This window comes from Schistocerca gregaria, chromosome 4 (assembly GCF_023897955.1).
Source record: "Schistocerca gregaria isolate iqSchGreg1 chromosome 4, iqSchGreg1.2, whole genome shotgun sequence".
Lineage (NCBI taxonomy): Eukaryota > Metazoa > Arthropoda > Insecta > Orthoptera > Acrididae > Schistocerca > Schistocerca gregaria.
The window spans coordinates 339,187,043-339,208,085 of record NC_064923.1 but is presented as its reverse complement, the minus strand read 5'-3'; the positions used below and the strand labels follow the sequence as shown (position 1 = coordinate 339,208,085).

The 21,043-nt window shown below is 39.7% G+C and overlaps 1 protein-coding gene across 3 annotated transcripts in view; it reads left to right on the top strand.

The window, feature by feature from the left end:
* LOC126268081 (glutamyl-tRNA(Gln) amidotransferase subunit A, mitochondrial) overlaps nt 1-21,043 on the top strand; it is a 143,182-nt gene that overhangs the window by 78,259 nt on the left and 43,880 nt on the right. For all 3 annotated transcript variants that reach the window (XR_007549080.1, XR_007549081.1, XM_049973564.1), the window contains exon 6: nt 12,685-12,890. Coding sequence is in view for 1 of the 3 variants with exons in the window: in XM_049973564.1 (XP_049829521.1) it covers nt 12,685-12,890 (206 nt within the window). In the remaining 2 variants the exon portion in view is untranslated. The remainder of the gene's footprint in view (nt 1-12,684; nt 12,891-21,043) is intronic.

Below are 21,043 nucleotides of genomic sequence, written 5' to 3'. Positions count from 1 at the left end.
TGTGCATGATTTCCAACTAAATGCAGTGTTGTTTAAACTCCAGAATAAAATACCATCAATAATCATCCATAATTCTTGCCCAGCTTTTTCTTATTTCTGATTGCTAATGTCCTCACCTCTTTATTGGTGTCAAACTTGAGGTTAAAAAATTAATCGCAAAAATGATACCACGTCCCTCAATACTTGATTCTGAGAACACTTTATGGAATTTATTTCTTCTTGGAATTCTCATAAAAACAAGGCCCTTCTCATTAGATGGATATGTAAGAGTGTGCTTTCCACCAGGAATGCTAAAGCTTTATGGTCAATACAGATAATGATAGTGGATCCCCAAATTAACTTTTGGAATTTTTGTATACTCCCAGCAATAGCTAGCAAATTCTTGTAGCTGTGTAATTTAATTCATGATTGTTAAGGCTTCCACTTGTGAAAGCAGTAGTCTTATATTCACCATTTTCAAGATCCTTTAAATAATTCCAAAGTGACACTGTATTCTGACATGGCAGTTGCTAACTTAAATGATTCATACATCACATAGTTACTCAGTAGAGGTGCTTTCACTAGTGTTCCTTTTATATTCTTGTAAGATTCTGATGCCCCTTCATCCCATATTTATTTATATCACAACAGTTGAAGATCATTAATTTCGTGATGCTGCATTTACCGATGATAAAATCTGGCTAGTCTGGAGAACGAGCGTAATTGTTTTATGCGATCAGATTCTGGCTGACGTTTTATGACTCTTATCCTTTCAGGATCTGGTTTAATGCCATGTATCGGTACCATATATCCTAAGACCTATAGGTCCAGTCTGGCAAAGTGAAACTTTCATAATGTAATAGTAATGTCTCCCCCCCCCCCTCTTGAACCATGGACCTTGCTGTTGGTGGGGAGGCTTGCTTGCCTCAATGATACAGATGGCTGTGTCGTAGGTGCAACCACAACGGAGAGGTATCTGTTGAGAGGACAGACAAATGTGTGGTTCCTGAAGAGGGGCAGCAGCCTTTTCAGTAGTTGCAGGGGCAACAGTCTCAATGATTGACTGATCTGGCCTTGTAACACTAACCAAAACAGCTTTGCTGTGCTGGTACTGCGAATGGCTGAAAGCAAGGGGAAACTAGAGCCGTAATTTTTCCCAAGGGCATCCAGTTTTACACTATGGTTAAATGATGATGGCGTTTTCTTGGGTGAAATATTCTGGAGGTAAAATAGTCCCCCCATTTGGATCTCCGGGCAAGGACTACTCAGGAGGACGTCGTTATCAGGAGAAAGAAAACTGGCGTTCTACGGATTGGAGCAAGGAATGTCAGATCCCTTAATCGGGTAGGTAGGTTAGAAAATTTAGAAAGGGAAATGGATAGGTTAAAACTGGATATAGTGGGAATTAGTGAAGTTCGGTGGCAGGAGGAACAAAACTTCTGGTCAGGTGAATACAGGGTTATAAATACAAAATCAAATAGGGGTAATGCAGGAGTAGGTTTAATAATGAATAGGAAAATAGCAATGCGGGTAAGCTACTACAAAAAGCATAGTGAACGCATTATTGTGCCCAAGATAGATACAAAGCCCATGCCTACCATGGTAGTACAAGTTTATATGCCAACTAGCTCCGCAGATGGCGTAGAGATTGATGCAATTATGATGAGATAAAAGAAATTATTCAGATAGTGAAGGGAGGCGAAAATTTAATAGTCATGGGCTACTGGAACTCGATAGTAGGAAAAGGAAGAGAAGGAAACGTAGTAGGTGAATATGGAATGGGGGTAAGGAATGAAAGAGGAAGCCACCTGGTAGAATTTTACACAGAGCCTAACTTAATCACAGTTAACACCTGGTTCAAGAATAATAAAATAAGGTTGTATACATGGAAGAAGCCTGGAGATACTGGAAGGTTGCAGGTACATTATGTAATGGTAAGGCAGAGATTCAGGAATCAGGTTTTAAATTGTAAGACATTTCCAGGGGCAGATGTGGACTCTGGCCACAATCTACTGGTTATGAACTGTAGATTAAAACTGAAGAAAATGCAAAAAGGTGGGAATTTGAGGAGATGGTACCTGGATAAACTGAAAGAACCAGAGGTTGTACAGAGCTTCAGTGAGAGCATTAGGGAACAGCTGACAAGAATGGGGAAAAGAAATACAGTAGAAGAAGAATGGGTAGCTTTGAGAGGTGAAATAGTGAAGGTAGCAGAGGATCAAGTAGGTAAAAGGACGAGGGCTAATAGAAATCTTTTGGTAACAGAAGAGCTATTGAATTTAATTGATGAAAGGAGAAAATATAAAAATGCAGTAAATGAAGCAGGCCAAAAGGAATACAAACATCTCAAAAATGAGATTGACAGGAAGTGCAAAATGGCTAAGCAGGGATGGTTAGAGGACAGGTGTAAGGATGTAGGGGCACATACCACTAGGGGTAAGATAGATACTGCCTACAGGAAAATTAAAGAGACCTTTGGAGAAAAGAGAACCACTTGCAAGAATATCAAGACCTGAGATGGAAATCCAGTTCTAAGCAAAGAGGGGAAAGCAGAAAGATGGAAGGAGTATATGTTGTTGTTGTTGTTGTTGTTGTTGTTGTTGTCTTCAGTCATGAGACTGGTTTGATGCAGCTCTCCATGCTACTCCATCCTGTGCAAGCTTCTCCATTTCCCAGTACCTACTGCAACCTACATACTTCTGAATCGGTTTAGTGTATGTATCTCTTGGTCTCCCTCTACGATTTTTACCCTCCACGCTGCCCTCCAATACTAAATTGGTGATCACTCGATGTCCAGAACATGTCCTACCAACCGATCCCTTCTTCTAGTCAAGTTGTGCCACAAGCTCCTCTTCTCCCCAATTCTACTCAATACCTCCTCGTTAGTTATGTGATCAACCCATCTAATCTTCAGCATTCTTCTGTAGCACTACATTTCAAAAGCTTTATTCTCTTCTTGTCTAAGCTATTTATCGTCCACGTTTCACTTCCATTCATGGCTACACTCCATACTAGTACTTTCAGAAACGACTTCCTGACACTTAAATCAATACTTGATGTTAACAAATTTCTCTTCTTCAGAAACGCTTTCCTTGCCATTGCCAGTCTACATTTTATATTCTCTCTACTTCGACCATCATCAATTATTTTGCTCCCCAAATAGCAAAACTCCTTTACTACTTTAAGTGTCTCATTTCCTAATGTAATTCCCTCAGCATCACCCGACTTATTTCGACTACATTCCATTATCCTCGTTTTGCTTTTGTTGATGTTCATCTTATTCCCTCCTTTCAAGACACTGTCCATTCCATTCAACTGCCCTTCCAAGTCCTTTGCTGTCTCTGACAGAATTACATTGACATCAGCGAACCTCAAAGTTTTTATTTCTTCTCCATGGATTTTAATACCTGCTTTGAACTTTTCTTTTGTTTCCTTTAATGCTTGCTCAGTATACAGATTGAATAACATCGGGGCTAGGCTACAACCCTGTCTCACTCCCTTCCCAACGACTGCTTCCCTTTCATGCCCCTCGACTCTTATAACTGCCATCTGATTTCTGTACAAATTGTAAATAGCCTTTCGCTCCCTGTATTTTACCCCTGCCACCTTCAGAATTTGAAAGAGAGTATTCCAGTCAACATTTTCAAAAGCTTTCTCTAAGTCTACAAATGCTAGAAACGTAGGTTTGCCCTTCCTTAATCTTTCTTCTAAGATAAGTCGTAGGGTGAGTATTACCTCACGTGTTCCAACATTGCTACGGAATCCAAACTGATCTTCCCCGAGGTCGGCTTCTATCAGTTTTTTCATTCGTCTGTAAAGAATTCACATTAGTATTTTGCAGCTGTGACTTATTAAACTGATAGTTAGGTAATTTTCACATTTGTCAACACCTGCTTTCTTTGGGATTGGGATTGGGATTATTATATTATTCTTGAAGTCTGAGGGTATTAGAGGCTCTATTAGAGGCTTTATACAAGGCCAATGTTCTTGAGGAAATGGAAGAGAATGTAAATGAAGATGAAATAGGAGATATGATACTGCATGAAGAGTTTGACAGAGCACTGAAATACCTAAGTAGTGACAAGGACCCGGGAGTAGACAACATTCCATTAGAACTACTGACAGCCTTAGGAGAGCCAGGCTTAACAAAACTGTACCATCTAGTGAGCAAGATGTATGAGACAGGCGAAAAACCCTCAGACTTCAAGAAGAATATAATAATTCCAATCCCAAAGAAAGCAGGCGTTGACAGATGTGAAAATTACCGAACTATCAGATGAATAAGTCACAGCTGCAAACTACTAACACGGAATTCTTTACAGACAAATGGAAAAACTGCTAGAAGCCGATCTCGGGGAAGATCAATTTGGATTCCATAGAAATGTTGGAACACCTGAGGCAATGCTGATCCTACAACTTATCTTAGAAAATAGATTAAGGAAAGGCACACCTACGTTTCTAGCATTTGTAGACTTAGAGAAAGCTTTTGACAGTGTTGACTGGAATATTCTCTTTCAAATTCTGAAGGTGGCAGGGCTGAAATACAGGGAGCGAAAGGTTATTTACAATTTGTACAGAAACCAGATGGCAGTTATGAGTCTAGGGGCATGAAAGGGAAGCAGTGGTTGGGAAGGAAGTGAGACAGGGTTGTAGTCTATCCCTGATGTTATTCAATCTGTATATTGATATGTGAATATCAATATAAGGTGCGTCAAAAAAATGTATACACACTTTAAAGTGTCATAGAAAATTTATTTCCCGTTCTGCAATGGTAAATTTCTGGAAATGGAAAGCTTAAACTCCAGTTGGAAAAATAAATGTACTTTGAAACTATGATTAATGTTCAAACTGGTCGCCTTCAGCATCAATACATTTCTGAGTACTAGTCACCACTGATTCCATACATCGTACCAGTGTCCAATGAGATTTGTGCACACACCGCCTTAATCTCATTCCAAATTGTGTCCAGGTTACATGGTTTACGTGTGTACACCTCATCTTTTACTGTGCCCCATAAGAAGAATCCCAGTGGCGTGAAGTCTGGAGAGCGTGCAGGAAACTTGATTGGTCATCTGCATCCTATCCACTGGCCTAGCACATTGTGATCCAGGTATGCTCGTACGTCCCTATGATAGTGCGGCGGGGCGCCATCTTGTTGGCAATAAAACTCATCATTACCTTATAATGCACGAATGGCAGGGAATATGGAGTCAGCAAGTATTGTTAGGTATGTTTCTCCAGTAACAGTACCTTCAAAGCGGAAAGGCCCAATGAATCCCCTTGCAGACAAACCATACCACACATTTACACCAGGCAAATTCACAGCCTTTTCAACTGTAATGTGAGAATTATCTTCAGCGCAGTACACACAATTGTGCCTATTGACAGTTCCATTGAGTTTGAATTGGGCTTCATCCGACCAAATTATGCTACCCATAAATCCCGGGTCACATCTCACTATCTCCTGAACCCATTCACAAAATTCTAATCTTCGATCTGGATCGTCTTAGCTGTTGCACCAGCCTTGGAATGTACACACGAAACTTGAGAATGCGTAGCACACTACTAGCGACCGAGCGAGGTGGCACAGTGGTTAGCACACTGGACTTGCATTCGGGAGGACGACGGTTCAATTCCGTATCCGGCCATCCTGATTTAGGTTTTCCGTGATTTCCCTAAATTGTTTCAGGCAAATGCCGGGATGGTTCCTTTGAAAGGGCACGGCCGATTTCCTTCCCAATCCTTCCCTAACCCGAGCTTGCGCTCCGTCTCTAAAGACCTCGTTGTCAACGGGACGTTAAACACTAACCACCACCACCACACTACTAGCACTTACTTTACTCTCTTGTGCTGCTTGCGTTGAAAATTTTTGAGGCGAACGCTGAAACGGTTCCAAGACCGCAGTTGTGGAATCATCACTTGTAGCTGTACGAGGTCGCCCTGATCAGCCTTTATGCACATTACACATTGTTCCATGAATTTCGAATTTCTCTCGTAGAAGTGTATTTGTTAACCTTGAAGGTGGCTCTGTACCATACTCACTTCTCCACGTCTTCGAAGCTCAGCTACATTCTGAAACTTCCAGTACCACTTAATTATGTGCTTCCGTGCTTCGAAGCTCAAATGCGCGTCCGCCATGTTGCAGTTACTTCCTTGCCACTGCTGCCACCTGTTGAAGAAACATAACATTACTTTTTCACAAATATTTAACCTTGTGGAATGGAAAATTGTCTATGACAGTTCAAAGTGTGTGTACATTTTTTTTGGCGCACCCAGTATATCTGTGTGTGTGTGTGTGTGTGTGTGTGTGTGTGTGTGTGTGTGTGAATAATGAAAATTCCAGTTTCAGAGCACTGTAAAAAGAGAACCACTGCTCAGAAAGATGTCAACTTTGAACAGTATATTATTGACATGGTGGAAACCTCATGGGGAGAATAAAATAACAACAAAAGTTAGACTAATAAATGGTGCTGTAAGCGTCAGAAAATACACCAACTGATGCACGGCACACAGCTGTTCCTCCAGTTGTGTCAAAGATGCCCAACATGACTGTCTCCATGAAGGATTGCACACAGCTAAAGCTATTTTACAGGTATGCTGACTGTACACCAGTAGCCCTTCAGAAGTTGTGGACACTCAAGGGTATGGAAAAAGGCATTGGTCCAGTGTCTGCTGAGGGTCTGGAGAAAATGATTACAAAATTCGGAAAGATAGCTTCTTTTTGGAGTGCAGTGTGACAGAGGGAGGAAAACAGTTGATTCAATGTATCTCGGATACAGTGGCCACAGCATTGCATTAGTGGTCGAGTGATGGTGTGCGAAAATGTAGTACTGAGGAATTGCCTGAACATTGAGCGTGCCTGCAAACAAGGTGCATAAAATCATGTGAAACATTCTAAACTGCTCTTAATACAAAATCACGCATGTTCAGGAGTTTGCTTCATGCTGACATGCAAACAAGACAGATATTTGCTCTGGAATTTCGTGATCAAATGTAAGTGGACAATGAATGGCCATGGAACATTCTGTGTACAATGAAGCCCATTTCCATCTCCAAGGGCATGTCAATCATGTCAATGCCCAGAATTACAGAATGTGGGCAACACAGGATCATCCTGCAGACACTTACTGAAAGAGCTAGAGATCTTCACTGTAGCCTCACAATATAAATATTCACTTACAAAATTTGTTATTAAAAATCCGAACAAATTCAAAAGTAATAGCAGTGTACACAGCTACAACACTAGGAGAAAAGATGATCTGCACTACTCAAGGTTAACTCTAACTTTGGCTCAGGAGGAGGTAAATTACGTTGCCACAAAAGTCTTTGATCACTTACCTAATAGCATAAAAAGTCTGACAGATAGCCATATTGCTTTTAAAGGGAAATTAAAAGAATTTTTTAATGGCAACTCCTACTCATTAGATGAATCTTTGGATATAGCAAGTGGGTAATTTCCACAACCCCACCCCAAAAAATTAATTAATTAATAAATATTAAAAAATTAAGTGTCATGTAATATTTTGTGTTATGTAATATCTTGTATAGACACCTTTTTACCTGACACATTCCACATCATTACGAAGTGTCGTATTCATGATCTATGGAACAAGTGCTAATCTAATCTAATCTAACAAAATCCACACGCAAATCAACCAGTACCACTTCATTCTGCATAGGCAACAGTGGGTGAGTGTTGAGGCCATTGTTAATCATATTGCGTTTTTTTTTTTTTTTTTTCCCCCCCCAGGAGATCCTGTTACCTGTACTATAACTGGTAAACGCTGTGAGAGTCTTTAGTGCACTAACGTCACTCCAGCCCTTCAATAGCGTGGATGTGTGAGTAGGATAATTTTTATGCATGATCGTGCTCCTGCACACATTGCTTAGCCAGTGAAATGGCTGCTGCAGAGGCATTTGGGAAATACTAGAATCATTAGCTGTCATTTGACGACAGCCTGATCATGAAGATCACCTGATCTTAATTCCTGTGACTTCTGGCTATGGGGTTATCTGAAATATGTTGTGTTCAATGCTCTCATTGTGAATAAAGTTGAGAAGGCACACATTGTGCAACATGTTCTGGACGTGACTCCTGAGACACTGGAATCTGTTGTGGGACTTGCTGTTTCTTGATTTCAACTTGTGACAGAAAATGGTGGACAGCATATTGATCATGTCTTGGGCAAGTTGCATGACATTATTGCGGTCAATGGCCTCGGGACAGTTAAAAACTAATTTTCCCCTTGCCATCGTGGATGGGCTTCCCAATCTAATGATGCCACAACTGTTGACTGCTGAACTTGTGCAGTCAGGCACAGTGAAGAGTAATGGTAGTGTAATGTTCAACTCGAACCATAGCTGTCATATTGCAGTACATCTGTCATTTGTAGCCAACCAACTTACATTAAGGTGCTTTCAGCACCACCTTTTGAAAAAGATTTTTGGTTCTGCGATATTTCCCCTTGCATCAGTAATGTGCGGTTCAAATGTGACATAACTCTGAGCAGTGGGTCTATTTTTACAGTGTTTTGAAATTGGAACTTTAATTATGGACACCCTGTGTGTGTGTGTGTGTGTGTGTGTGTGTGTGTAGCACAGAACTGTCTTTGTACAACTGTTTACAGCAGATTACTAAAGATGATCTCAGCTCAGGACTGTTTACAGCACATATTATTGGCTGCACAGCAAGTTGCACTTGTAACGTTCCGAATCAGTGCGAGATAACTTTATTGCAGTAAGCTACTTTGCAGAACAGCCCGTAGCATTGGAGCCATTGGATGTGAAGGAGACTGCCAATTGTGCCTTAGCAATGATTCATTCGCACCTGTCGCTATGCTAGCCGTGAGAAGCGGTATCCATGTCACTTTGAGCAACTGTATATTCAAGCCTCTAAGAATCTAAATAAACTACATTAAATGTAATTCAATCTAGTTAAAAATTAGTACACTACCTTTTGTTATGCAAGAGTATATTGTGTAAAAATTTCAGCTTCCTATCTATCATAGTTTCAGAGTTAGGGAAATTTACTTAAATCAAAAATTGACACTTATAAGATTAAATTCAATTAGGATCTATAATAGTTTATCTTTTAGTATCATTAGAAAACATTTCCAGGACTCTCAATGGATAGCACTATTTAATCAGGATTTCCACATTTAAAAACTTTAACTACTTTTTATTTTTGTAAGATAAAAATTTAAAAAATATATATATTTTTGTTGTTGTTGTGGAATGAATGAGAATGAGTGAGAGTGTGTATGTGGGACAGAGGTAAAATTTGAATATTCTATTATATACACAATTACGTAACTGTGTCGTGGGAAAGTTGTGTTTTACCCACATTACTGTTGATGTACGTCTAAGTGTACTTGCTTTTGTAAGGAATCAGCCAGAATAGACCTTTGCAGAGTAATAAGTTTCTAAATTTATTTCAAGATTAGTTTTCTATTCGTTTGGTTTTGTTAAACATTATATTAATATTTGCATATTGAAATGACATCAATGCATCTGTGAATAGTGATTGGCGTAGGACAGTTTTGGCGCGAGAATAATCGTGAAGGATAGTTCTGATTGGCTGATCATTTTGATCAACCAGTCAGAGTTGGGCAGTTCCCGCGCACTGCTAGGTACTTATACAGGGAGAGAAGCAGACTGAACAGGAGTTGCTAGTCAGCTATCGGACATGCGGGTCATGTTGAACGCTTCCGTTTTTATTATGTGTAAAATGAAATAATTGGCTTCTCATGTCCAGATTCTGTGGCCATAATAGCAGTTGCATTTACAGACAGTTTTGTAAAGCTTGGAAGTTTTTGGATTGTTGGAAAGAGAATCGCGCGTGAACTTTCGGCCTTAGTAAAAATTCCGCGTGGCATGTTTCATTTATGGTATGTTTGACAAGCAGTTTCTTTAATAGAAATTCACTGAAAAGGACTGAATGTGAAACTCACACATAGTAGCAGAGTATTTGACTGTAGGTCATGTAATAATTTGGGTCGGATTTAAGTGCATTTCTGGCTGCTTTGCATGTGAAATGTATTGCATGACTGTGAATTGAGAACAATGATCTTGTTAGTTAATGTAATTTGAGTTGATAGCAGATATTTTTTCTTGAACTAAGGAAATAAAAACACTAGTTTCAGAATTTTGACTTTTTACTAAAGAGATGAAACAGTTGCCCTCCACCCGAAAATTGTTGTAAGATATTACAGGATAGCTTGCTACTAGAGTTTACATGGACTTTTCAACGTGTGTATCTACAACGTTTTTCATCAATGCTACTTTTAATGCCATCTGAACAGTACCTACATATGCAGAAAAACATGCTGGTGATCAGACACCATACTGAGGTAGGTGGAACTTTTGTAGTGGACATTATGATGAAAGACAGTGAACAAACATTTACACTGCAATATCATTACCCGCCCTGCCCCGCCTCACATTGTGCTGCCGATGTGTTTTGTTTGGGCTCAGTGACACAGGTATAAGCTACTGCACAGTCGTTGCATAGCCACTGACTGGGCACAGCGCTGCAAAGTGGAGCTGTTCTGTCGTTAAGCTGGTCAGCTGTTGCAGAGATGCCCTTGGAGATCATTGCTGCCACTGTAGTTTTGCACAACAGGGTTCTTCCATGTCATCTATGATATAATCAGGCAAGTGCCCAAGGTTATGTAAGCATGTGGATACTGGTTGCTGTTCATGCCATTGCTACATTAACTATTATTCTTTTCTCACTTTTGAAACCAATAATAATTCTTCAGTCACAACCACATTACATTTAGTTTTTCTTTGTTATTTTAGACGACAACAACACAGTGTTGTGCCTCCTTATACGTCTTTAGTTGTTGACTCAGGTTGCCCTGAACAGCATTGTATTTTCTTCTGTTATTCTCTTCAAATCTCTTGAAAACCCAAAAATGCTACCTCCTTTTCACATCACTAATTTGTGCCCTGCACAAGAGAGCGAAACTAGAGAGTTACATGGTGAATTTGTAACATCCTGTTGCATGTGTGTCACCTTTACCTTGTAGATACTTTCTGGTCATTGTTCTCAGTGTTAATTACTTTTGTGGTCCTGCTATGCTGTGCCATTTTTCCAAGCAGTTGGACTCTTTTTATCTTGTTGCGGCTGCTAGAAGAGAGCTTCAGTCTGTCAAAACTACGAAATGACGTCAGCAGTTTTTCATGAACTCTTCTGTATTATATGCACAATGTTTTTCTTATACAACTTTAGTTACAATAATGAATGAACGAAATTTGTCTTATTTTGTAACTCATGATAGGTTACAACATTTGTATGTGTATTGCTTTGACATTATCAATTGAGAGAATGAAAGTTCTTCTAAGGACTCTTCAGATGTTTTCTCATTTACATTCTTGCATGCGTCTCTTTGCTCCTTGACTCCGAGGCACTGCCAAGCCATTACACCCAGAGAACAAGTGCCCTGCTATAGCAGGTGGAGAGGTTTATTCGCCATCGCACCTTGCTGATGCCTGAAAAAGATGTGACTTGCACTTCATTTGCACATATGTAAAACAAAAGCACGTGTGCACTGTGGGATGTTCTACACTTACCAACTATTCAAACTTAGTTTTCACTCCTCACAAACATCTTTCGGTGGCCTAAGGGGATAAAAATGGAACATGTTATTCCTAAGAATCCCATGTTAGTTTGGGCTTACACTTACCAAGAGAAAAAAATGATAAACTCAAAACATTTTAAATCAGGAATTGAAATTATACAGTATTTTGTCCAGGGAGATGCAAGAGTACTAAAATATATCTTCAAAAAGGCAGTCAGAATGTATCTCTTAAATAATTCATACTACACAATTATGGATTGCTTAGAAAACTGAGAGTAGGAGTTGCTGAACGAAAATAGTGACATCTAAAACACCTGTGTCATGTTATAATAGGTAATTTAGCCTAGTTCTATAGTGTATAATACTAATATCTCACCATCTACTTGAGCTCAGTACCTCAATGAAATGTTTGGCTAGGACCTCCCGTCAGGTTCTGGTGCAAGTCTTTTCAGTTGACACCTCTTCGGTGACCTTTGTGTCAATGGAGATGATATGATGATGATGATGATAATAACACAACACCCAGTCCCTGAGCAGAAATCATCTCCGACCCAGCTGGGAAGCGAACCCGGGCTCCTTTACACGGCGTTCAGCCACATTGACCACTGAACTCGAGATGGACAGTATCTGAATCATCACGAGGGACTGCTACGAGAGTAATTGTATTGGTTACGTTGTACCTCCATTTTATTCCATTGCTCTTTTGTAAAAGTTATTACTTTTTGAGCAACAAATCAATCACTTCACTGGCACTAAAACAAAGTTAAGAGTAAATGTAATAATTTAGGTCTAAAACAACATTACTCAAGCATTACTCAAAACTGTTCATTATTTCTACAAAAAGTTAAATTGGCAGAACATGTCTCAAAAATGAGTAACCAAAAGAAAGAAATGCATTCTGTGCTTTCAGGATTGTGGATTTGGAAAAAATATTTTGGAAATACAGCTAAAAACAAGAGATCCAGCATTAAGATGATGATTATTTGTATGCCACTTTTTTTACTTCACCAGCATCTAAATTGCCTGGTCATTTGTAATTTTATGGCTGCAAGGGTAATTGTTTGTGAAGGATCTGCTTGTGATGTACATTAAGAAATATTCAAATTAATTTTCATTATTCCAGACATTCTAGCTGGCCACGACCCAATGGACTCGACTACAGTGCGTAAACCATTTTCACCGATTTGTCTTCCTAAGGATCCAGATGTTAAGGGTCTGCGAGTGGGTGTGCCTGCAGAGTACCATTGCCCTGGGCTGTCCACAGAGGTGCTGGCAGTGTGGACTGAGGTTGCAGATTTACTGGAACATAATGGAGCAATTGTTTCACAGGTATGCTGTTTGCTAGTGGCTCATCTCTCGTACCTTTCAAAAGTACTGCACATTTTAATTTTTGTGTCATCTGTTTCTCCCATTGTGTTTGTAAACTATCTTCAAGTGTAACCAGCATATCTCAAAGTGAAATTACATTGTTATTTTTAGTTGTTCTACAGATCAAAACATGGAAGGGGGCATTGGGGGCCGGCTGGAGTTAAACACTTGCCATGTCCATAAATAGTATACCACCTGTGCTTGTTTAGTACCAAATGGTGAGGACCTTAGTGATCTTACGCTGTCCTCACATGGCACAAGAAAATGTTCATGGATAAGGAACTGGTTTGGTTGTGTGATGTTATAGTGTGAAATTTTGTGTTCTACAGCATTCTATAGGATGAAGAACTTAGTAAAACAAGTCAAGACATTTGCTTCGTGGAGAGCAATATTGCCGGTGAGACAAAAGATTGCACTATACATCACAAGCGGAAATTGGGAGATGGCACACTGGCTTTCATCATTTCCAGTTATTGCTCATATTTGGTAGGTTTTATATTATAATCGCCTGACAGAAATGTAAAGTAAAAGATGATGTGGCCAATGACATGATCACCACTTCCATGTCAACAAGAGATAAACACATCAAAACAGGAAGTAGACAATTCTTAAATATAAAGATAAGGTCAGCTCCTCAAACATTTGAGTTCTCCCCTCCATTTCAATTGAAAGAGACCATAGAAGCTACAAAGAACATGAAACTTAGGAAGGCAGCAGGTGTGGGTGGTATTTACCCTGAGTTTCTATTGCACTGTGGGCCTACTTCAAACGGATGAACACCTTCTTTTCAAATACCTTAGACAGGTCATTTGCCAACTCTCTTCAAGAAAACTGAGATCATTGCTGTACTAAATTCAAACAAAGAACCATCCAAAGTTTTAAACTACTGCCCCACTGCTCTAACCACTGTAATTGGCAACATGCTGAACAATAGATACTTCCAGGTGTTCTCAGAGAACTCCAAAAGCAGAGTTTACAAAATAAATGACAGTATTCCACTAGGTTCTGTTTTGGTCCCACTCTTATTTAATTTGTGTAAATATGAGCTTCGAGAAACAAAGGTCGGGAAGTTTTGTTTATGCTAATGATATTGCTCTGATCATTCAGGATCAAAGTTTTAGGGAAGATGAAGGAACACTAACATCAGACACAAGGACATTGGATGAATACTTCAAACACAATTCTCTGCAACCAAATAGTCAAAAGACCATTGTCTCAACTTTCTACCTGTGAAATCAATAAGCAAACTTCAAATCTACACTCACATTTAGAGAACAGACTCGACACTATTGCATACTCCAAAATTCCTAGGTTTTTGACATACAAAATCGATCTTTGGAATATGGCAGCTAAAATCAAAACTTGGAACAATATACTCCAGAAGTTAACACTAGAATGGCAGAAGGTATCAAAATGAGCCTTGTAAAATGTTTTTCATTCATTGTCATATCCGGTTTATTTACTTCATTAATGAAATTATACAACTTTTTATGATTTTTTAATTTTCTTCACCATTTCATTCAGTATACCTAGAATGGCAGAAGGGGTCAACTTGACCCCACCGTAATTTCTCTTCTGAATATAAGTAAATTATCCAACACTTCAGATTAATGTAATGCACATGAAACTGGAATGCTCTGGATTATAGTGACATGTTGCTGAAATGCATTTTGCTAATTAAATACAAAGGCGTGTTGGAAAGTAATGTCTCTGAATTTTTTATGTGAAAGTTCGTAAAGCTTTTTAAATAAAACAGATTTTCAGATGATCAAAGACCCGAATAAAAAACATTTGACAGTACCTGGATCACTGTTTGTATTCACGACTATGTTGCTGCTTGTAAAACAAACTTTACTAACTTTCTACATCTGCAGTCACTTTTGAGTGTCTGATAAACAGCCTGCTTCAATACTTTAAATGAACTACACATCATTGCTATGTGGATAACATTATTTTTCCAAAGACATTTGAAGCATATCTAAGCCACATGACAGTCGTGTTGAAGTGTGTTCAGTCAGCAGGCCTCCACCTGAATATGAAAAAGTGCGTAGTCATTGCTCAAGAAATAACAATCTGGGAGCATCTAGTGTATGGCACTGTAGTATGTTTCCATCAGAGAAAATGAGAGCTGTCATAGATTTTCTGATTCCTTGGCACTTTCACGATCTGGAAAATTTGCTCAGAAGGTGAATACACAACTAGCAATTCATAAAGGATTTCAGTACTAAGGCACATAACTTTCAAGAACTACTGGAGTGAGGTGCCAAATTTTCCTGGATTGTAATGCAAGAAATATCTGTCCTTGTCCTTATGGAAATGCTGGCAAAGAAGTCCTAGCATTTTATGACAAGAATGCCGAGACAGAATTTCATACTGATGCTAGTGGTTAAAGGATAAGTGCAGTTCCAGTGCAAATTCAGGAAGGTGCTCCACAATACTCTCAAAGTCAGAGAGGAACTATTCTACAACTGAGAAAGAGTGCCTTGCAGTTGTTTGGGCCATCAACAAGTTTGTCATATTTGTATCGCAAACCATTTCCTGTTGTGATGGACCACCATTTGCTATGCTGGCTGACTAGCCTGAGGAATCCAAGTGTATTGGTGAGATGAGCACTGAGGGTTAGGTAATACGACATCACTGTGGTATACAAAAACGATGTAAACACATGGATGCTGTGTAGTGATTCGAGAATTTCTGTGTAAGTTCTAGAGCCACTCAGCCTTCTACCATCTTGAACACACAATATTCTGGTATGAGTGTGGGATGGTAGAATCATATCTACTGTGCGTCACATGTTTGAGTGTGCAGGTTTAAAATCAGTCGCAGGAAGAAAGTAGACGCGGCAGGCGAACGGCACTGACAAGTACCTGTCGGGCAATCCATAGGTGTTTTAGTGAGTGTGTAATGAAGAATCATGGAGTTTACATGCAGCTCTGTGCTTATTGGGTAATTGACTATTGCTATTAAAACAAAGACAGTTGAAAAAGAACTCTTCAAAACTCTTGATGTAACCTTGCCATAGGCAAGACTTATTTGCTGATTTATGTTAAGAAAAATTATGGTATCAAAGCCAACTTTCTTTTAATTGTAATTTAATTTGTTTCTGATGTTGGACTGTACGAGGGACTTACCGGAAGGTTTATATTTATGTTGAAAGTGAGTTTTATTGTGTATGAAAGTCAAATACATCGTTAATTGATGACAGGCAAAGTTTGCATGTCTACTTGTTTTATAAGTGGAAAGAGTCTAAAAAATTCCTGTACCTTGCGTTATTTGCCAGAGAAGAAGTCAAGAGGGTTTCCAGCGGCCGGCTATCCAGTAAAGAAGAGTGGCTGCAAATTCCAAGTAAATCACCTCATAACGAAGTGGAGGGTGGTTTGGGGGAATAAACCGAAATAATCCAGCTTCAAACTCACACTTTAAGTCAGAAACATTCGAGCTGACGCCCTTTCAGGGAATTCTTTGGCAGAACACGGTAGCTTGGATGAAATCTCAGACATCACTGCATGATGTTGGGTTGGGTTGTTTTGGGGAAGACCAGACAGCGAGGTCATCAGTCTCACCGCCTAGGGAAGGACGGGGAAGGAAGTCGGCCGTGCCCTTTGAAAGGAACCATCCCGGCATTTGCCTGGAGCGATTTAGGGAAATCACGGAAAACCTAAATCAGGATGGCCAGATGCGGGATTGAACCGTCGTCCTCCCGAATGAGAGTCCAGTGTCTAACCACTGTGCCACGTCACTCGGTCTGCATTAAGTGATATTGCTGCTGAACAGAGGGAAGGTCCAGCATTGCTGGAAACCATAGACACTATGAAGTAGGAGGAACCAACCAAAGGAGAATTCTGATTAATAAATAGAACATTGTGTAAAAGGAATTATGATCTGCTGGGGTGGAAATGTTTGCTTGTAATCCGATCTCATCTACAGCCAGCTATCTTGGTTTCTATGACATGCCATCTGATCATCTGAGATTCATGAATACTAGACAGACCTCTACGAATCCCTGAGACACTATTTCAGCCACTGTAGAAACGTTAACAATGGAACCACATGTTGTAATTACGTTCAGGCATCTAATACCAATTCTCGGGAGGTTCCTGAAATTGACAATGGGAAACTTAGTAGTAGTCTGCACTGACTGCTTCACATGCTGCACAGTGACCAAAACTGTGCCGACTGCGGAACCCAAAGAAATTGCAAAGTTCATTGTAGAAGACATCATTTTGAAGCACGGAGCACCTCGTGTCATAATCTCTAATGATAGAAAAGTTTTCCAGATGAGACAAGCATCAGAGGTAATTTCATGTTGCACCGTCATCCCCAGGATAACAACTGTCTACCATACATAGACAAATGGCCACACAGAATGCTAGTAAAATGTTGACTGCTATGCTCTCGATGTAATCTGATGTCAAACACAGGAATTGGGATATAATACCAGCCATCGTGACACTCACATGTAACACAGTGAAGCAAGATACTACAGTCTGTTGTCTGCTTCACTATCGTGTATCCAAAACACCAATGGATACACTGTTCTTGTTTCAGCCAGGCAGTACTTACAATGACCATACAAATGTGTCATCAGGACCAAAGAAACAAGGCAGTTGGCTTGCATATGGCACATAGAGCCTGCACGCCTAGGAGAAGGACTGAGAGTACTATAATACCAAACATTGACCAATGAGTTAAGAGCCTGGGAAGCTATTTATGGATTTTTAAGCCTTTGCAGAAAGTGGAACTATTGGAAAAGTTACTTAAGTGCTACATTAAGCTGTATCTCGTAGTCTTTTGCTAGTCGAATGTCACAAAAAAGTCAAGCATTATAATCTGTCATCATGAGGACAAAAGCACAGACACTTCCATGCCCTTCAAATGAAGTCTTACTATAGTCCTTAGGCACAAATCAATGATGGGAGTTCTTTCTCCAGGACACTAAAGATAGACTCAACAGTAGTGAAGCTTTGATGGGAGGGCCTCCCTTCAATGTTCATCATAATGGAGAAGATCAAACACAGCCAAAATGTGAGGAGGATCCTATAGTGCTGCTCTGCCGTTGAAGTGGGAATATTCCACAATGTCCTACAGCAAATTCTGCATTTTTGAACTGATAGTGGCTAAGAAAAAAAATTAGTTGCATTAGTTATTGGACACCTCTTGTAAATCTTGTACAAATGTTTGTGTACTTCTCACCTTATCTGCACCCTGTAAAACTGGTACTTTGTGTGTGTGTGTGTGAGAGAGAGAGAGAGAGAGAGAGAGAGAGTGAGAGAGAGAGAATAAATATTGTCATTTATGTTCAACCTTCATTGGTGACAAGTGGAAATTATTCAGGAGCAGAGATATATTTTGCTGAAGTGAGCACCTAGTCAACTTACAAAAGATATTAACAAAAAAGAATCACACAACTTTTAAAACCATGAAGCTAAATGGAAGTGTTATATCACTGACAGGGTGGTACGCTATTACAGAGTGAGCCCAGGAACTGATTTCATGCAATTGGCAAGTGTTTCAAAATATTCTCCTGCATACTGACATAGGATAGATAGCTTGTTGCAGTAGTAACTCTTACTATTTTTGTCAGAGTACCAGACAGAAAGTCCTTAGGCTACCACTTTAAAAGTGTTGACATTTCTCAGTTATTCAATAGAATCCATATAGAACCTTGCATGCCACTCAATTTTAGGCACAAAATGTTTAAATGTGACTCACAAGGTCAAGGATATTCATTCGATGTGGTACACATTTTGTAAAAATCTGATGACATTTCCTGTGATCTTTCCTGAAAATGGAGTTAAGTTAACTGAAGTTAGGCGGCAGCTGTGGCCAAGCGGTTCTAGGCGCTTCAGTCCGGAACCGTGCTCCTGCTACGGTCGCAGGTTCAAATCCTGCCTCGGGCATGGATGTGTGTGATGTCCTTAGGTTGGTTAGGTTTAAGTAGTTCTAAGTTCCAGGGGACTGATGACCTCAGATGTTAAGTCCCATAGTGCTTAGAGCCACTTGAACCATTTGAACTGAGGTTAACAGCAGGAAAACTATTCACTTTACTGGCAGACAATATGACAGAAATGTTTGCTGTATGTGTAACTGATTCATAAAGATATGCTTTTTGATCAGTAGGTAGCTCTAGCACCACCTGCAGCTGTTCATGAAATTTAAGATTCTTAAGAGTAGGGACCACTCTCTGATCCTGTAAAGTCTTAAGTGAATCACTGCTGCATCTCTTTGCTATATTCTCTCTTTGCAAAATGTATAGTGGGAATTTTATCAATTAAATTTGATCACAAAGCACAAATAGAAATTTAAATCCAATGAGAAAATGCAAATATCCTCAAAGACAAAAAATACAGTGCACCATGAAGGAATTATCAAATCGGATGGAAATCAGTATATGTGATGTACATGTACAGACAAACAAATGATACAATTTCAGTAAAATTGTATGACTTATTAAAGAGAAACACCTTCACTACTTCTTGCCGCCTCCCACTCTGGAGTACACTAAAAGTTTATTCCTGGACTACTCTGCATCCAGAGCATCTGAAAATGCAATATAGTAACTTTAGAGGAATATTTTTTCTCTTCTCCTGTGTTCTTTTGACAGTGGTAATTGTTCCATCTGTATCATCAAGCAGGTGGATCGACAACTGCAGTGAAGTGCTCGGCACGTTTCATTATGATGGTAAGATCCTAGCAGTGACTCAAGAGAAATATTTTTCTTTTCCTAGGTCCTTTTGACAGTAGCAATTGTTCCATCTGTGTGCTCAGATAGATGGATCAGCGACTGCAATGAAGTGCTCAGCATATTTCTTTGTGATGGTAAGATCCCAGCCCTGGCAGTAACATGCGAAGGCTCTTTTACTAGTACGACAAAGGAAAAACACACAGTACAAGGTTTCATTTAATTTTTGTAAATGAGAGTAATTTTATCACCGTATTTGTATTTTGATGCCATTATGTCGGTGGGTGAAGTTCTAGAAGTAGTATGTCGACACGGGACACTGGAGTGTGTCAACCAACACTACTACTTATTGCTTTAAAGTTGGTTATGCTGAGGCCACATGATGCTGCTCAGTTCTGTCACTTACACAGCACTTGGCCTGAACCTAAATTAACGATCCCGTCATTAAGTGAACAACACGATCTAACTCACCCTGTTTACCATCAGATATTTCCTCAGTTTTGGAATCTTGCCCACAAGTATGAAATGATGCTGTGGGCAACATTTCACTTGCAGTCTACCTTGTGCTGGCCTCTGATCTAGCCACATGCAATGTCTGCTTACTATGCCACTCTGCTCCCTTGGTTCACACTTTGTGTGCGAGTCACTCTCTCATGACCATTACACAAAATATCTTTGCACTCATTTTATGGACTACTACAGGTACTGCATGCAGTGTTGCAAAAGTATGCCATGTACATGTATGTCACTGAAGCTCAAATTTTTTCGTGGTTTAAAGGATTCCTTGGTTTATGCTCAGGAGTGTGTTATTTTACTGACTTTCGTGAAGTTTGGTAATTTTAATATCATTGGCAGGAAATAAATTTCCAACAATAAATTTTTAACATAAGCTGCACTACTCGTAATGTTTGTCAAAGTTGCAACACCTATAGTTGAGTCACTGTAAGATGATCCCTGATGGGTATAGTGGGCTGGGTGCAGCAGCTTTGGTGCCTATTACAACCTATCATGTTAAGCAATTTTGCAAACATCTCTATAGCAACGCCACAGTGTTGTTGGAGATTTTATAGGTGGCTACTGTTTTTACCTGCAGCTGTTTGCGCTGTGTAGTTGGAAGCTGGCAACAGGGCTGCTTGCTGTCAGGGATCAACCTACACTGACTCAACTTTAGGAAGATGTTTGTGACAGGGATGAACTTTGCTGGCCGGAATGGCAGAGCGGTTCTGGGCACTTCAGTCTGGAACCACACTACCACTACGGTCGCAGGTTCGAATCCTGCCTCGGGCATGGATGTGTGTGATGTCCTTAGGTTAGTTAGGTTCTAAGTAGTTCTAAGTTCTAGGGTACTGATGACCTCAGCTGTTAAGTCCCATAGTTCTCAGAGCCATTTTGAGGGATGAACTTTACAATAATTACCACATGCCAGTACATG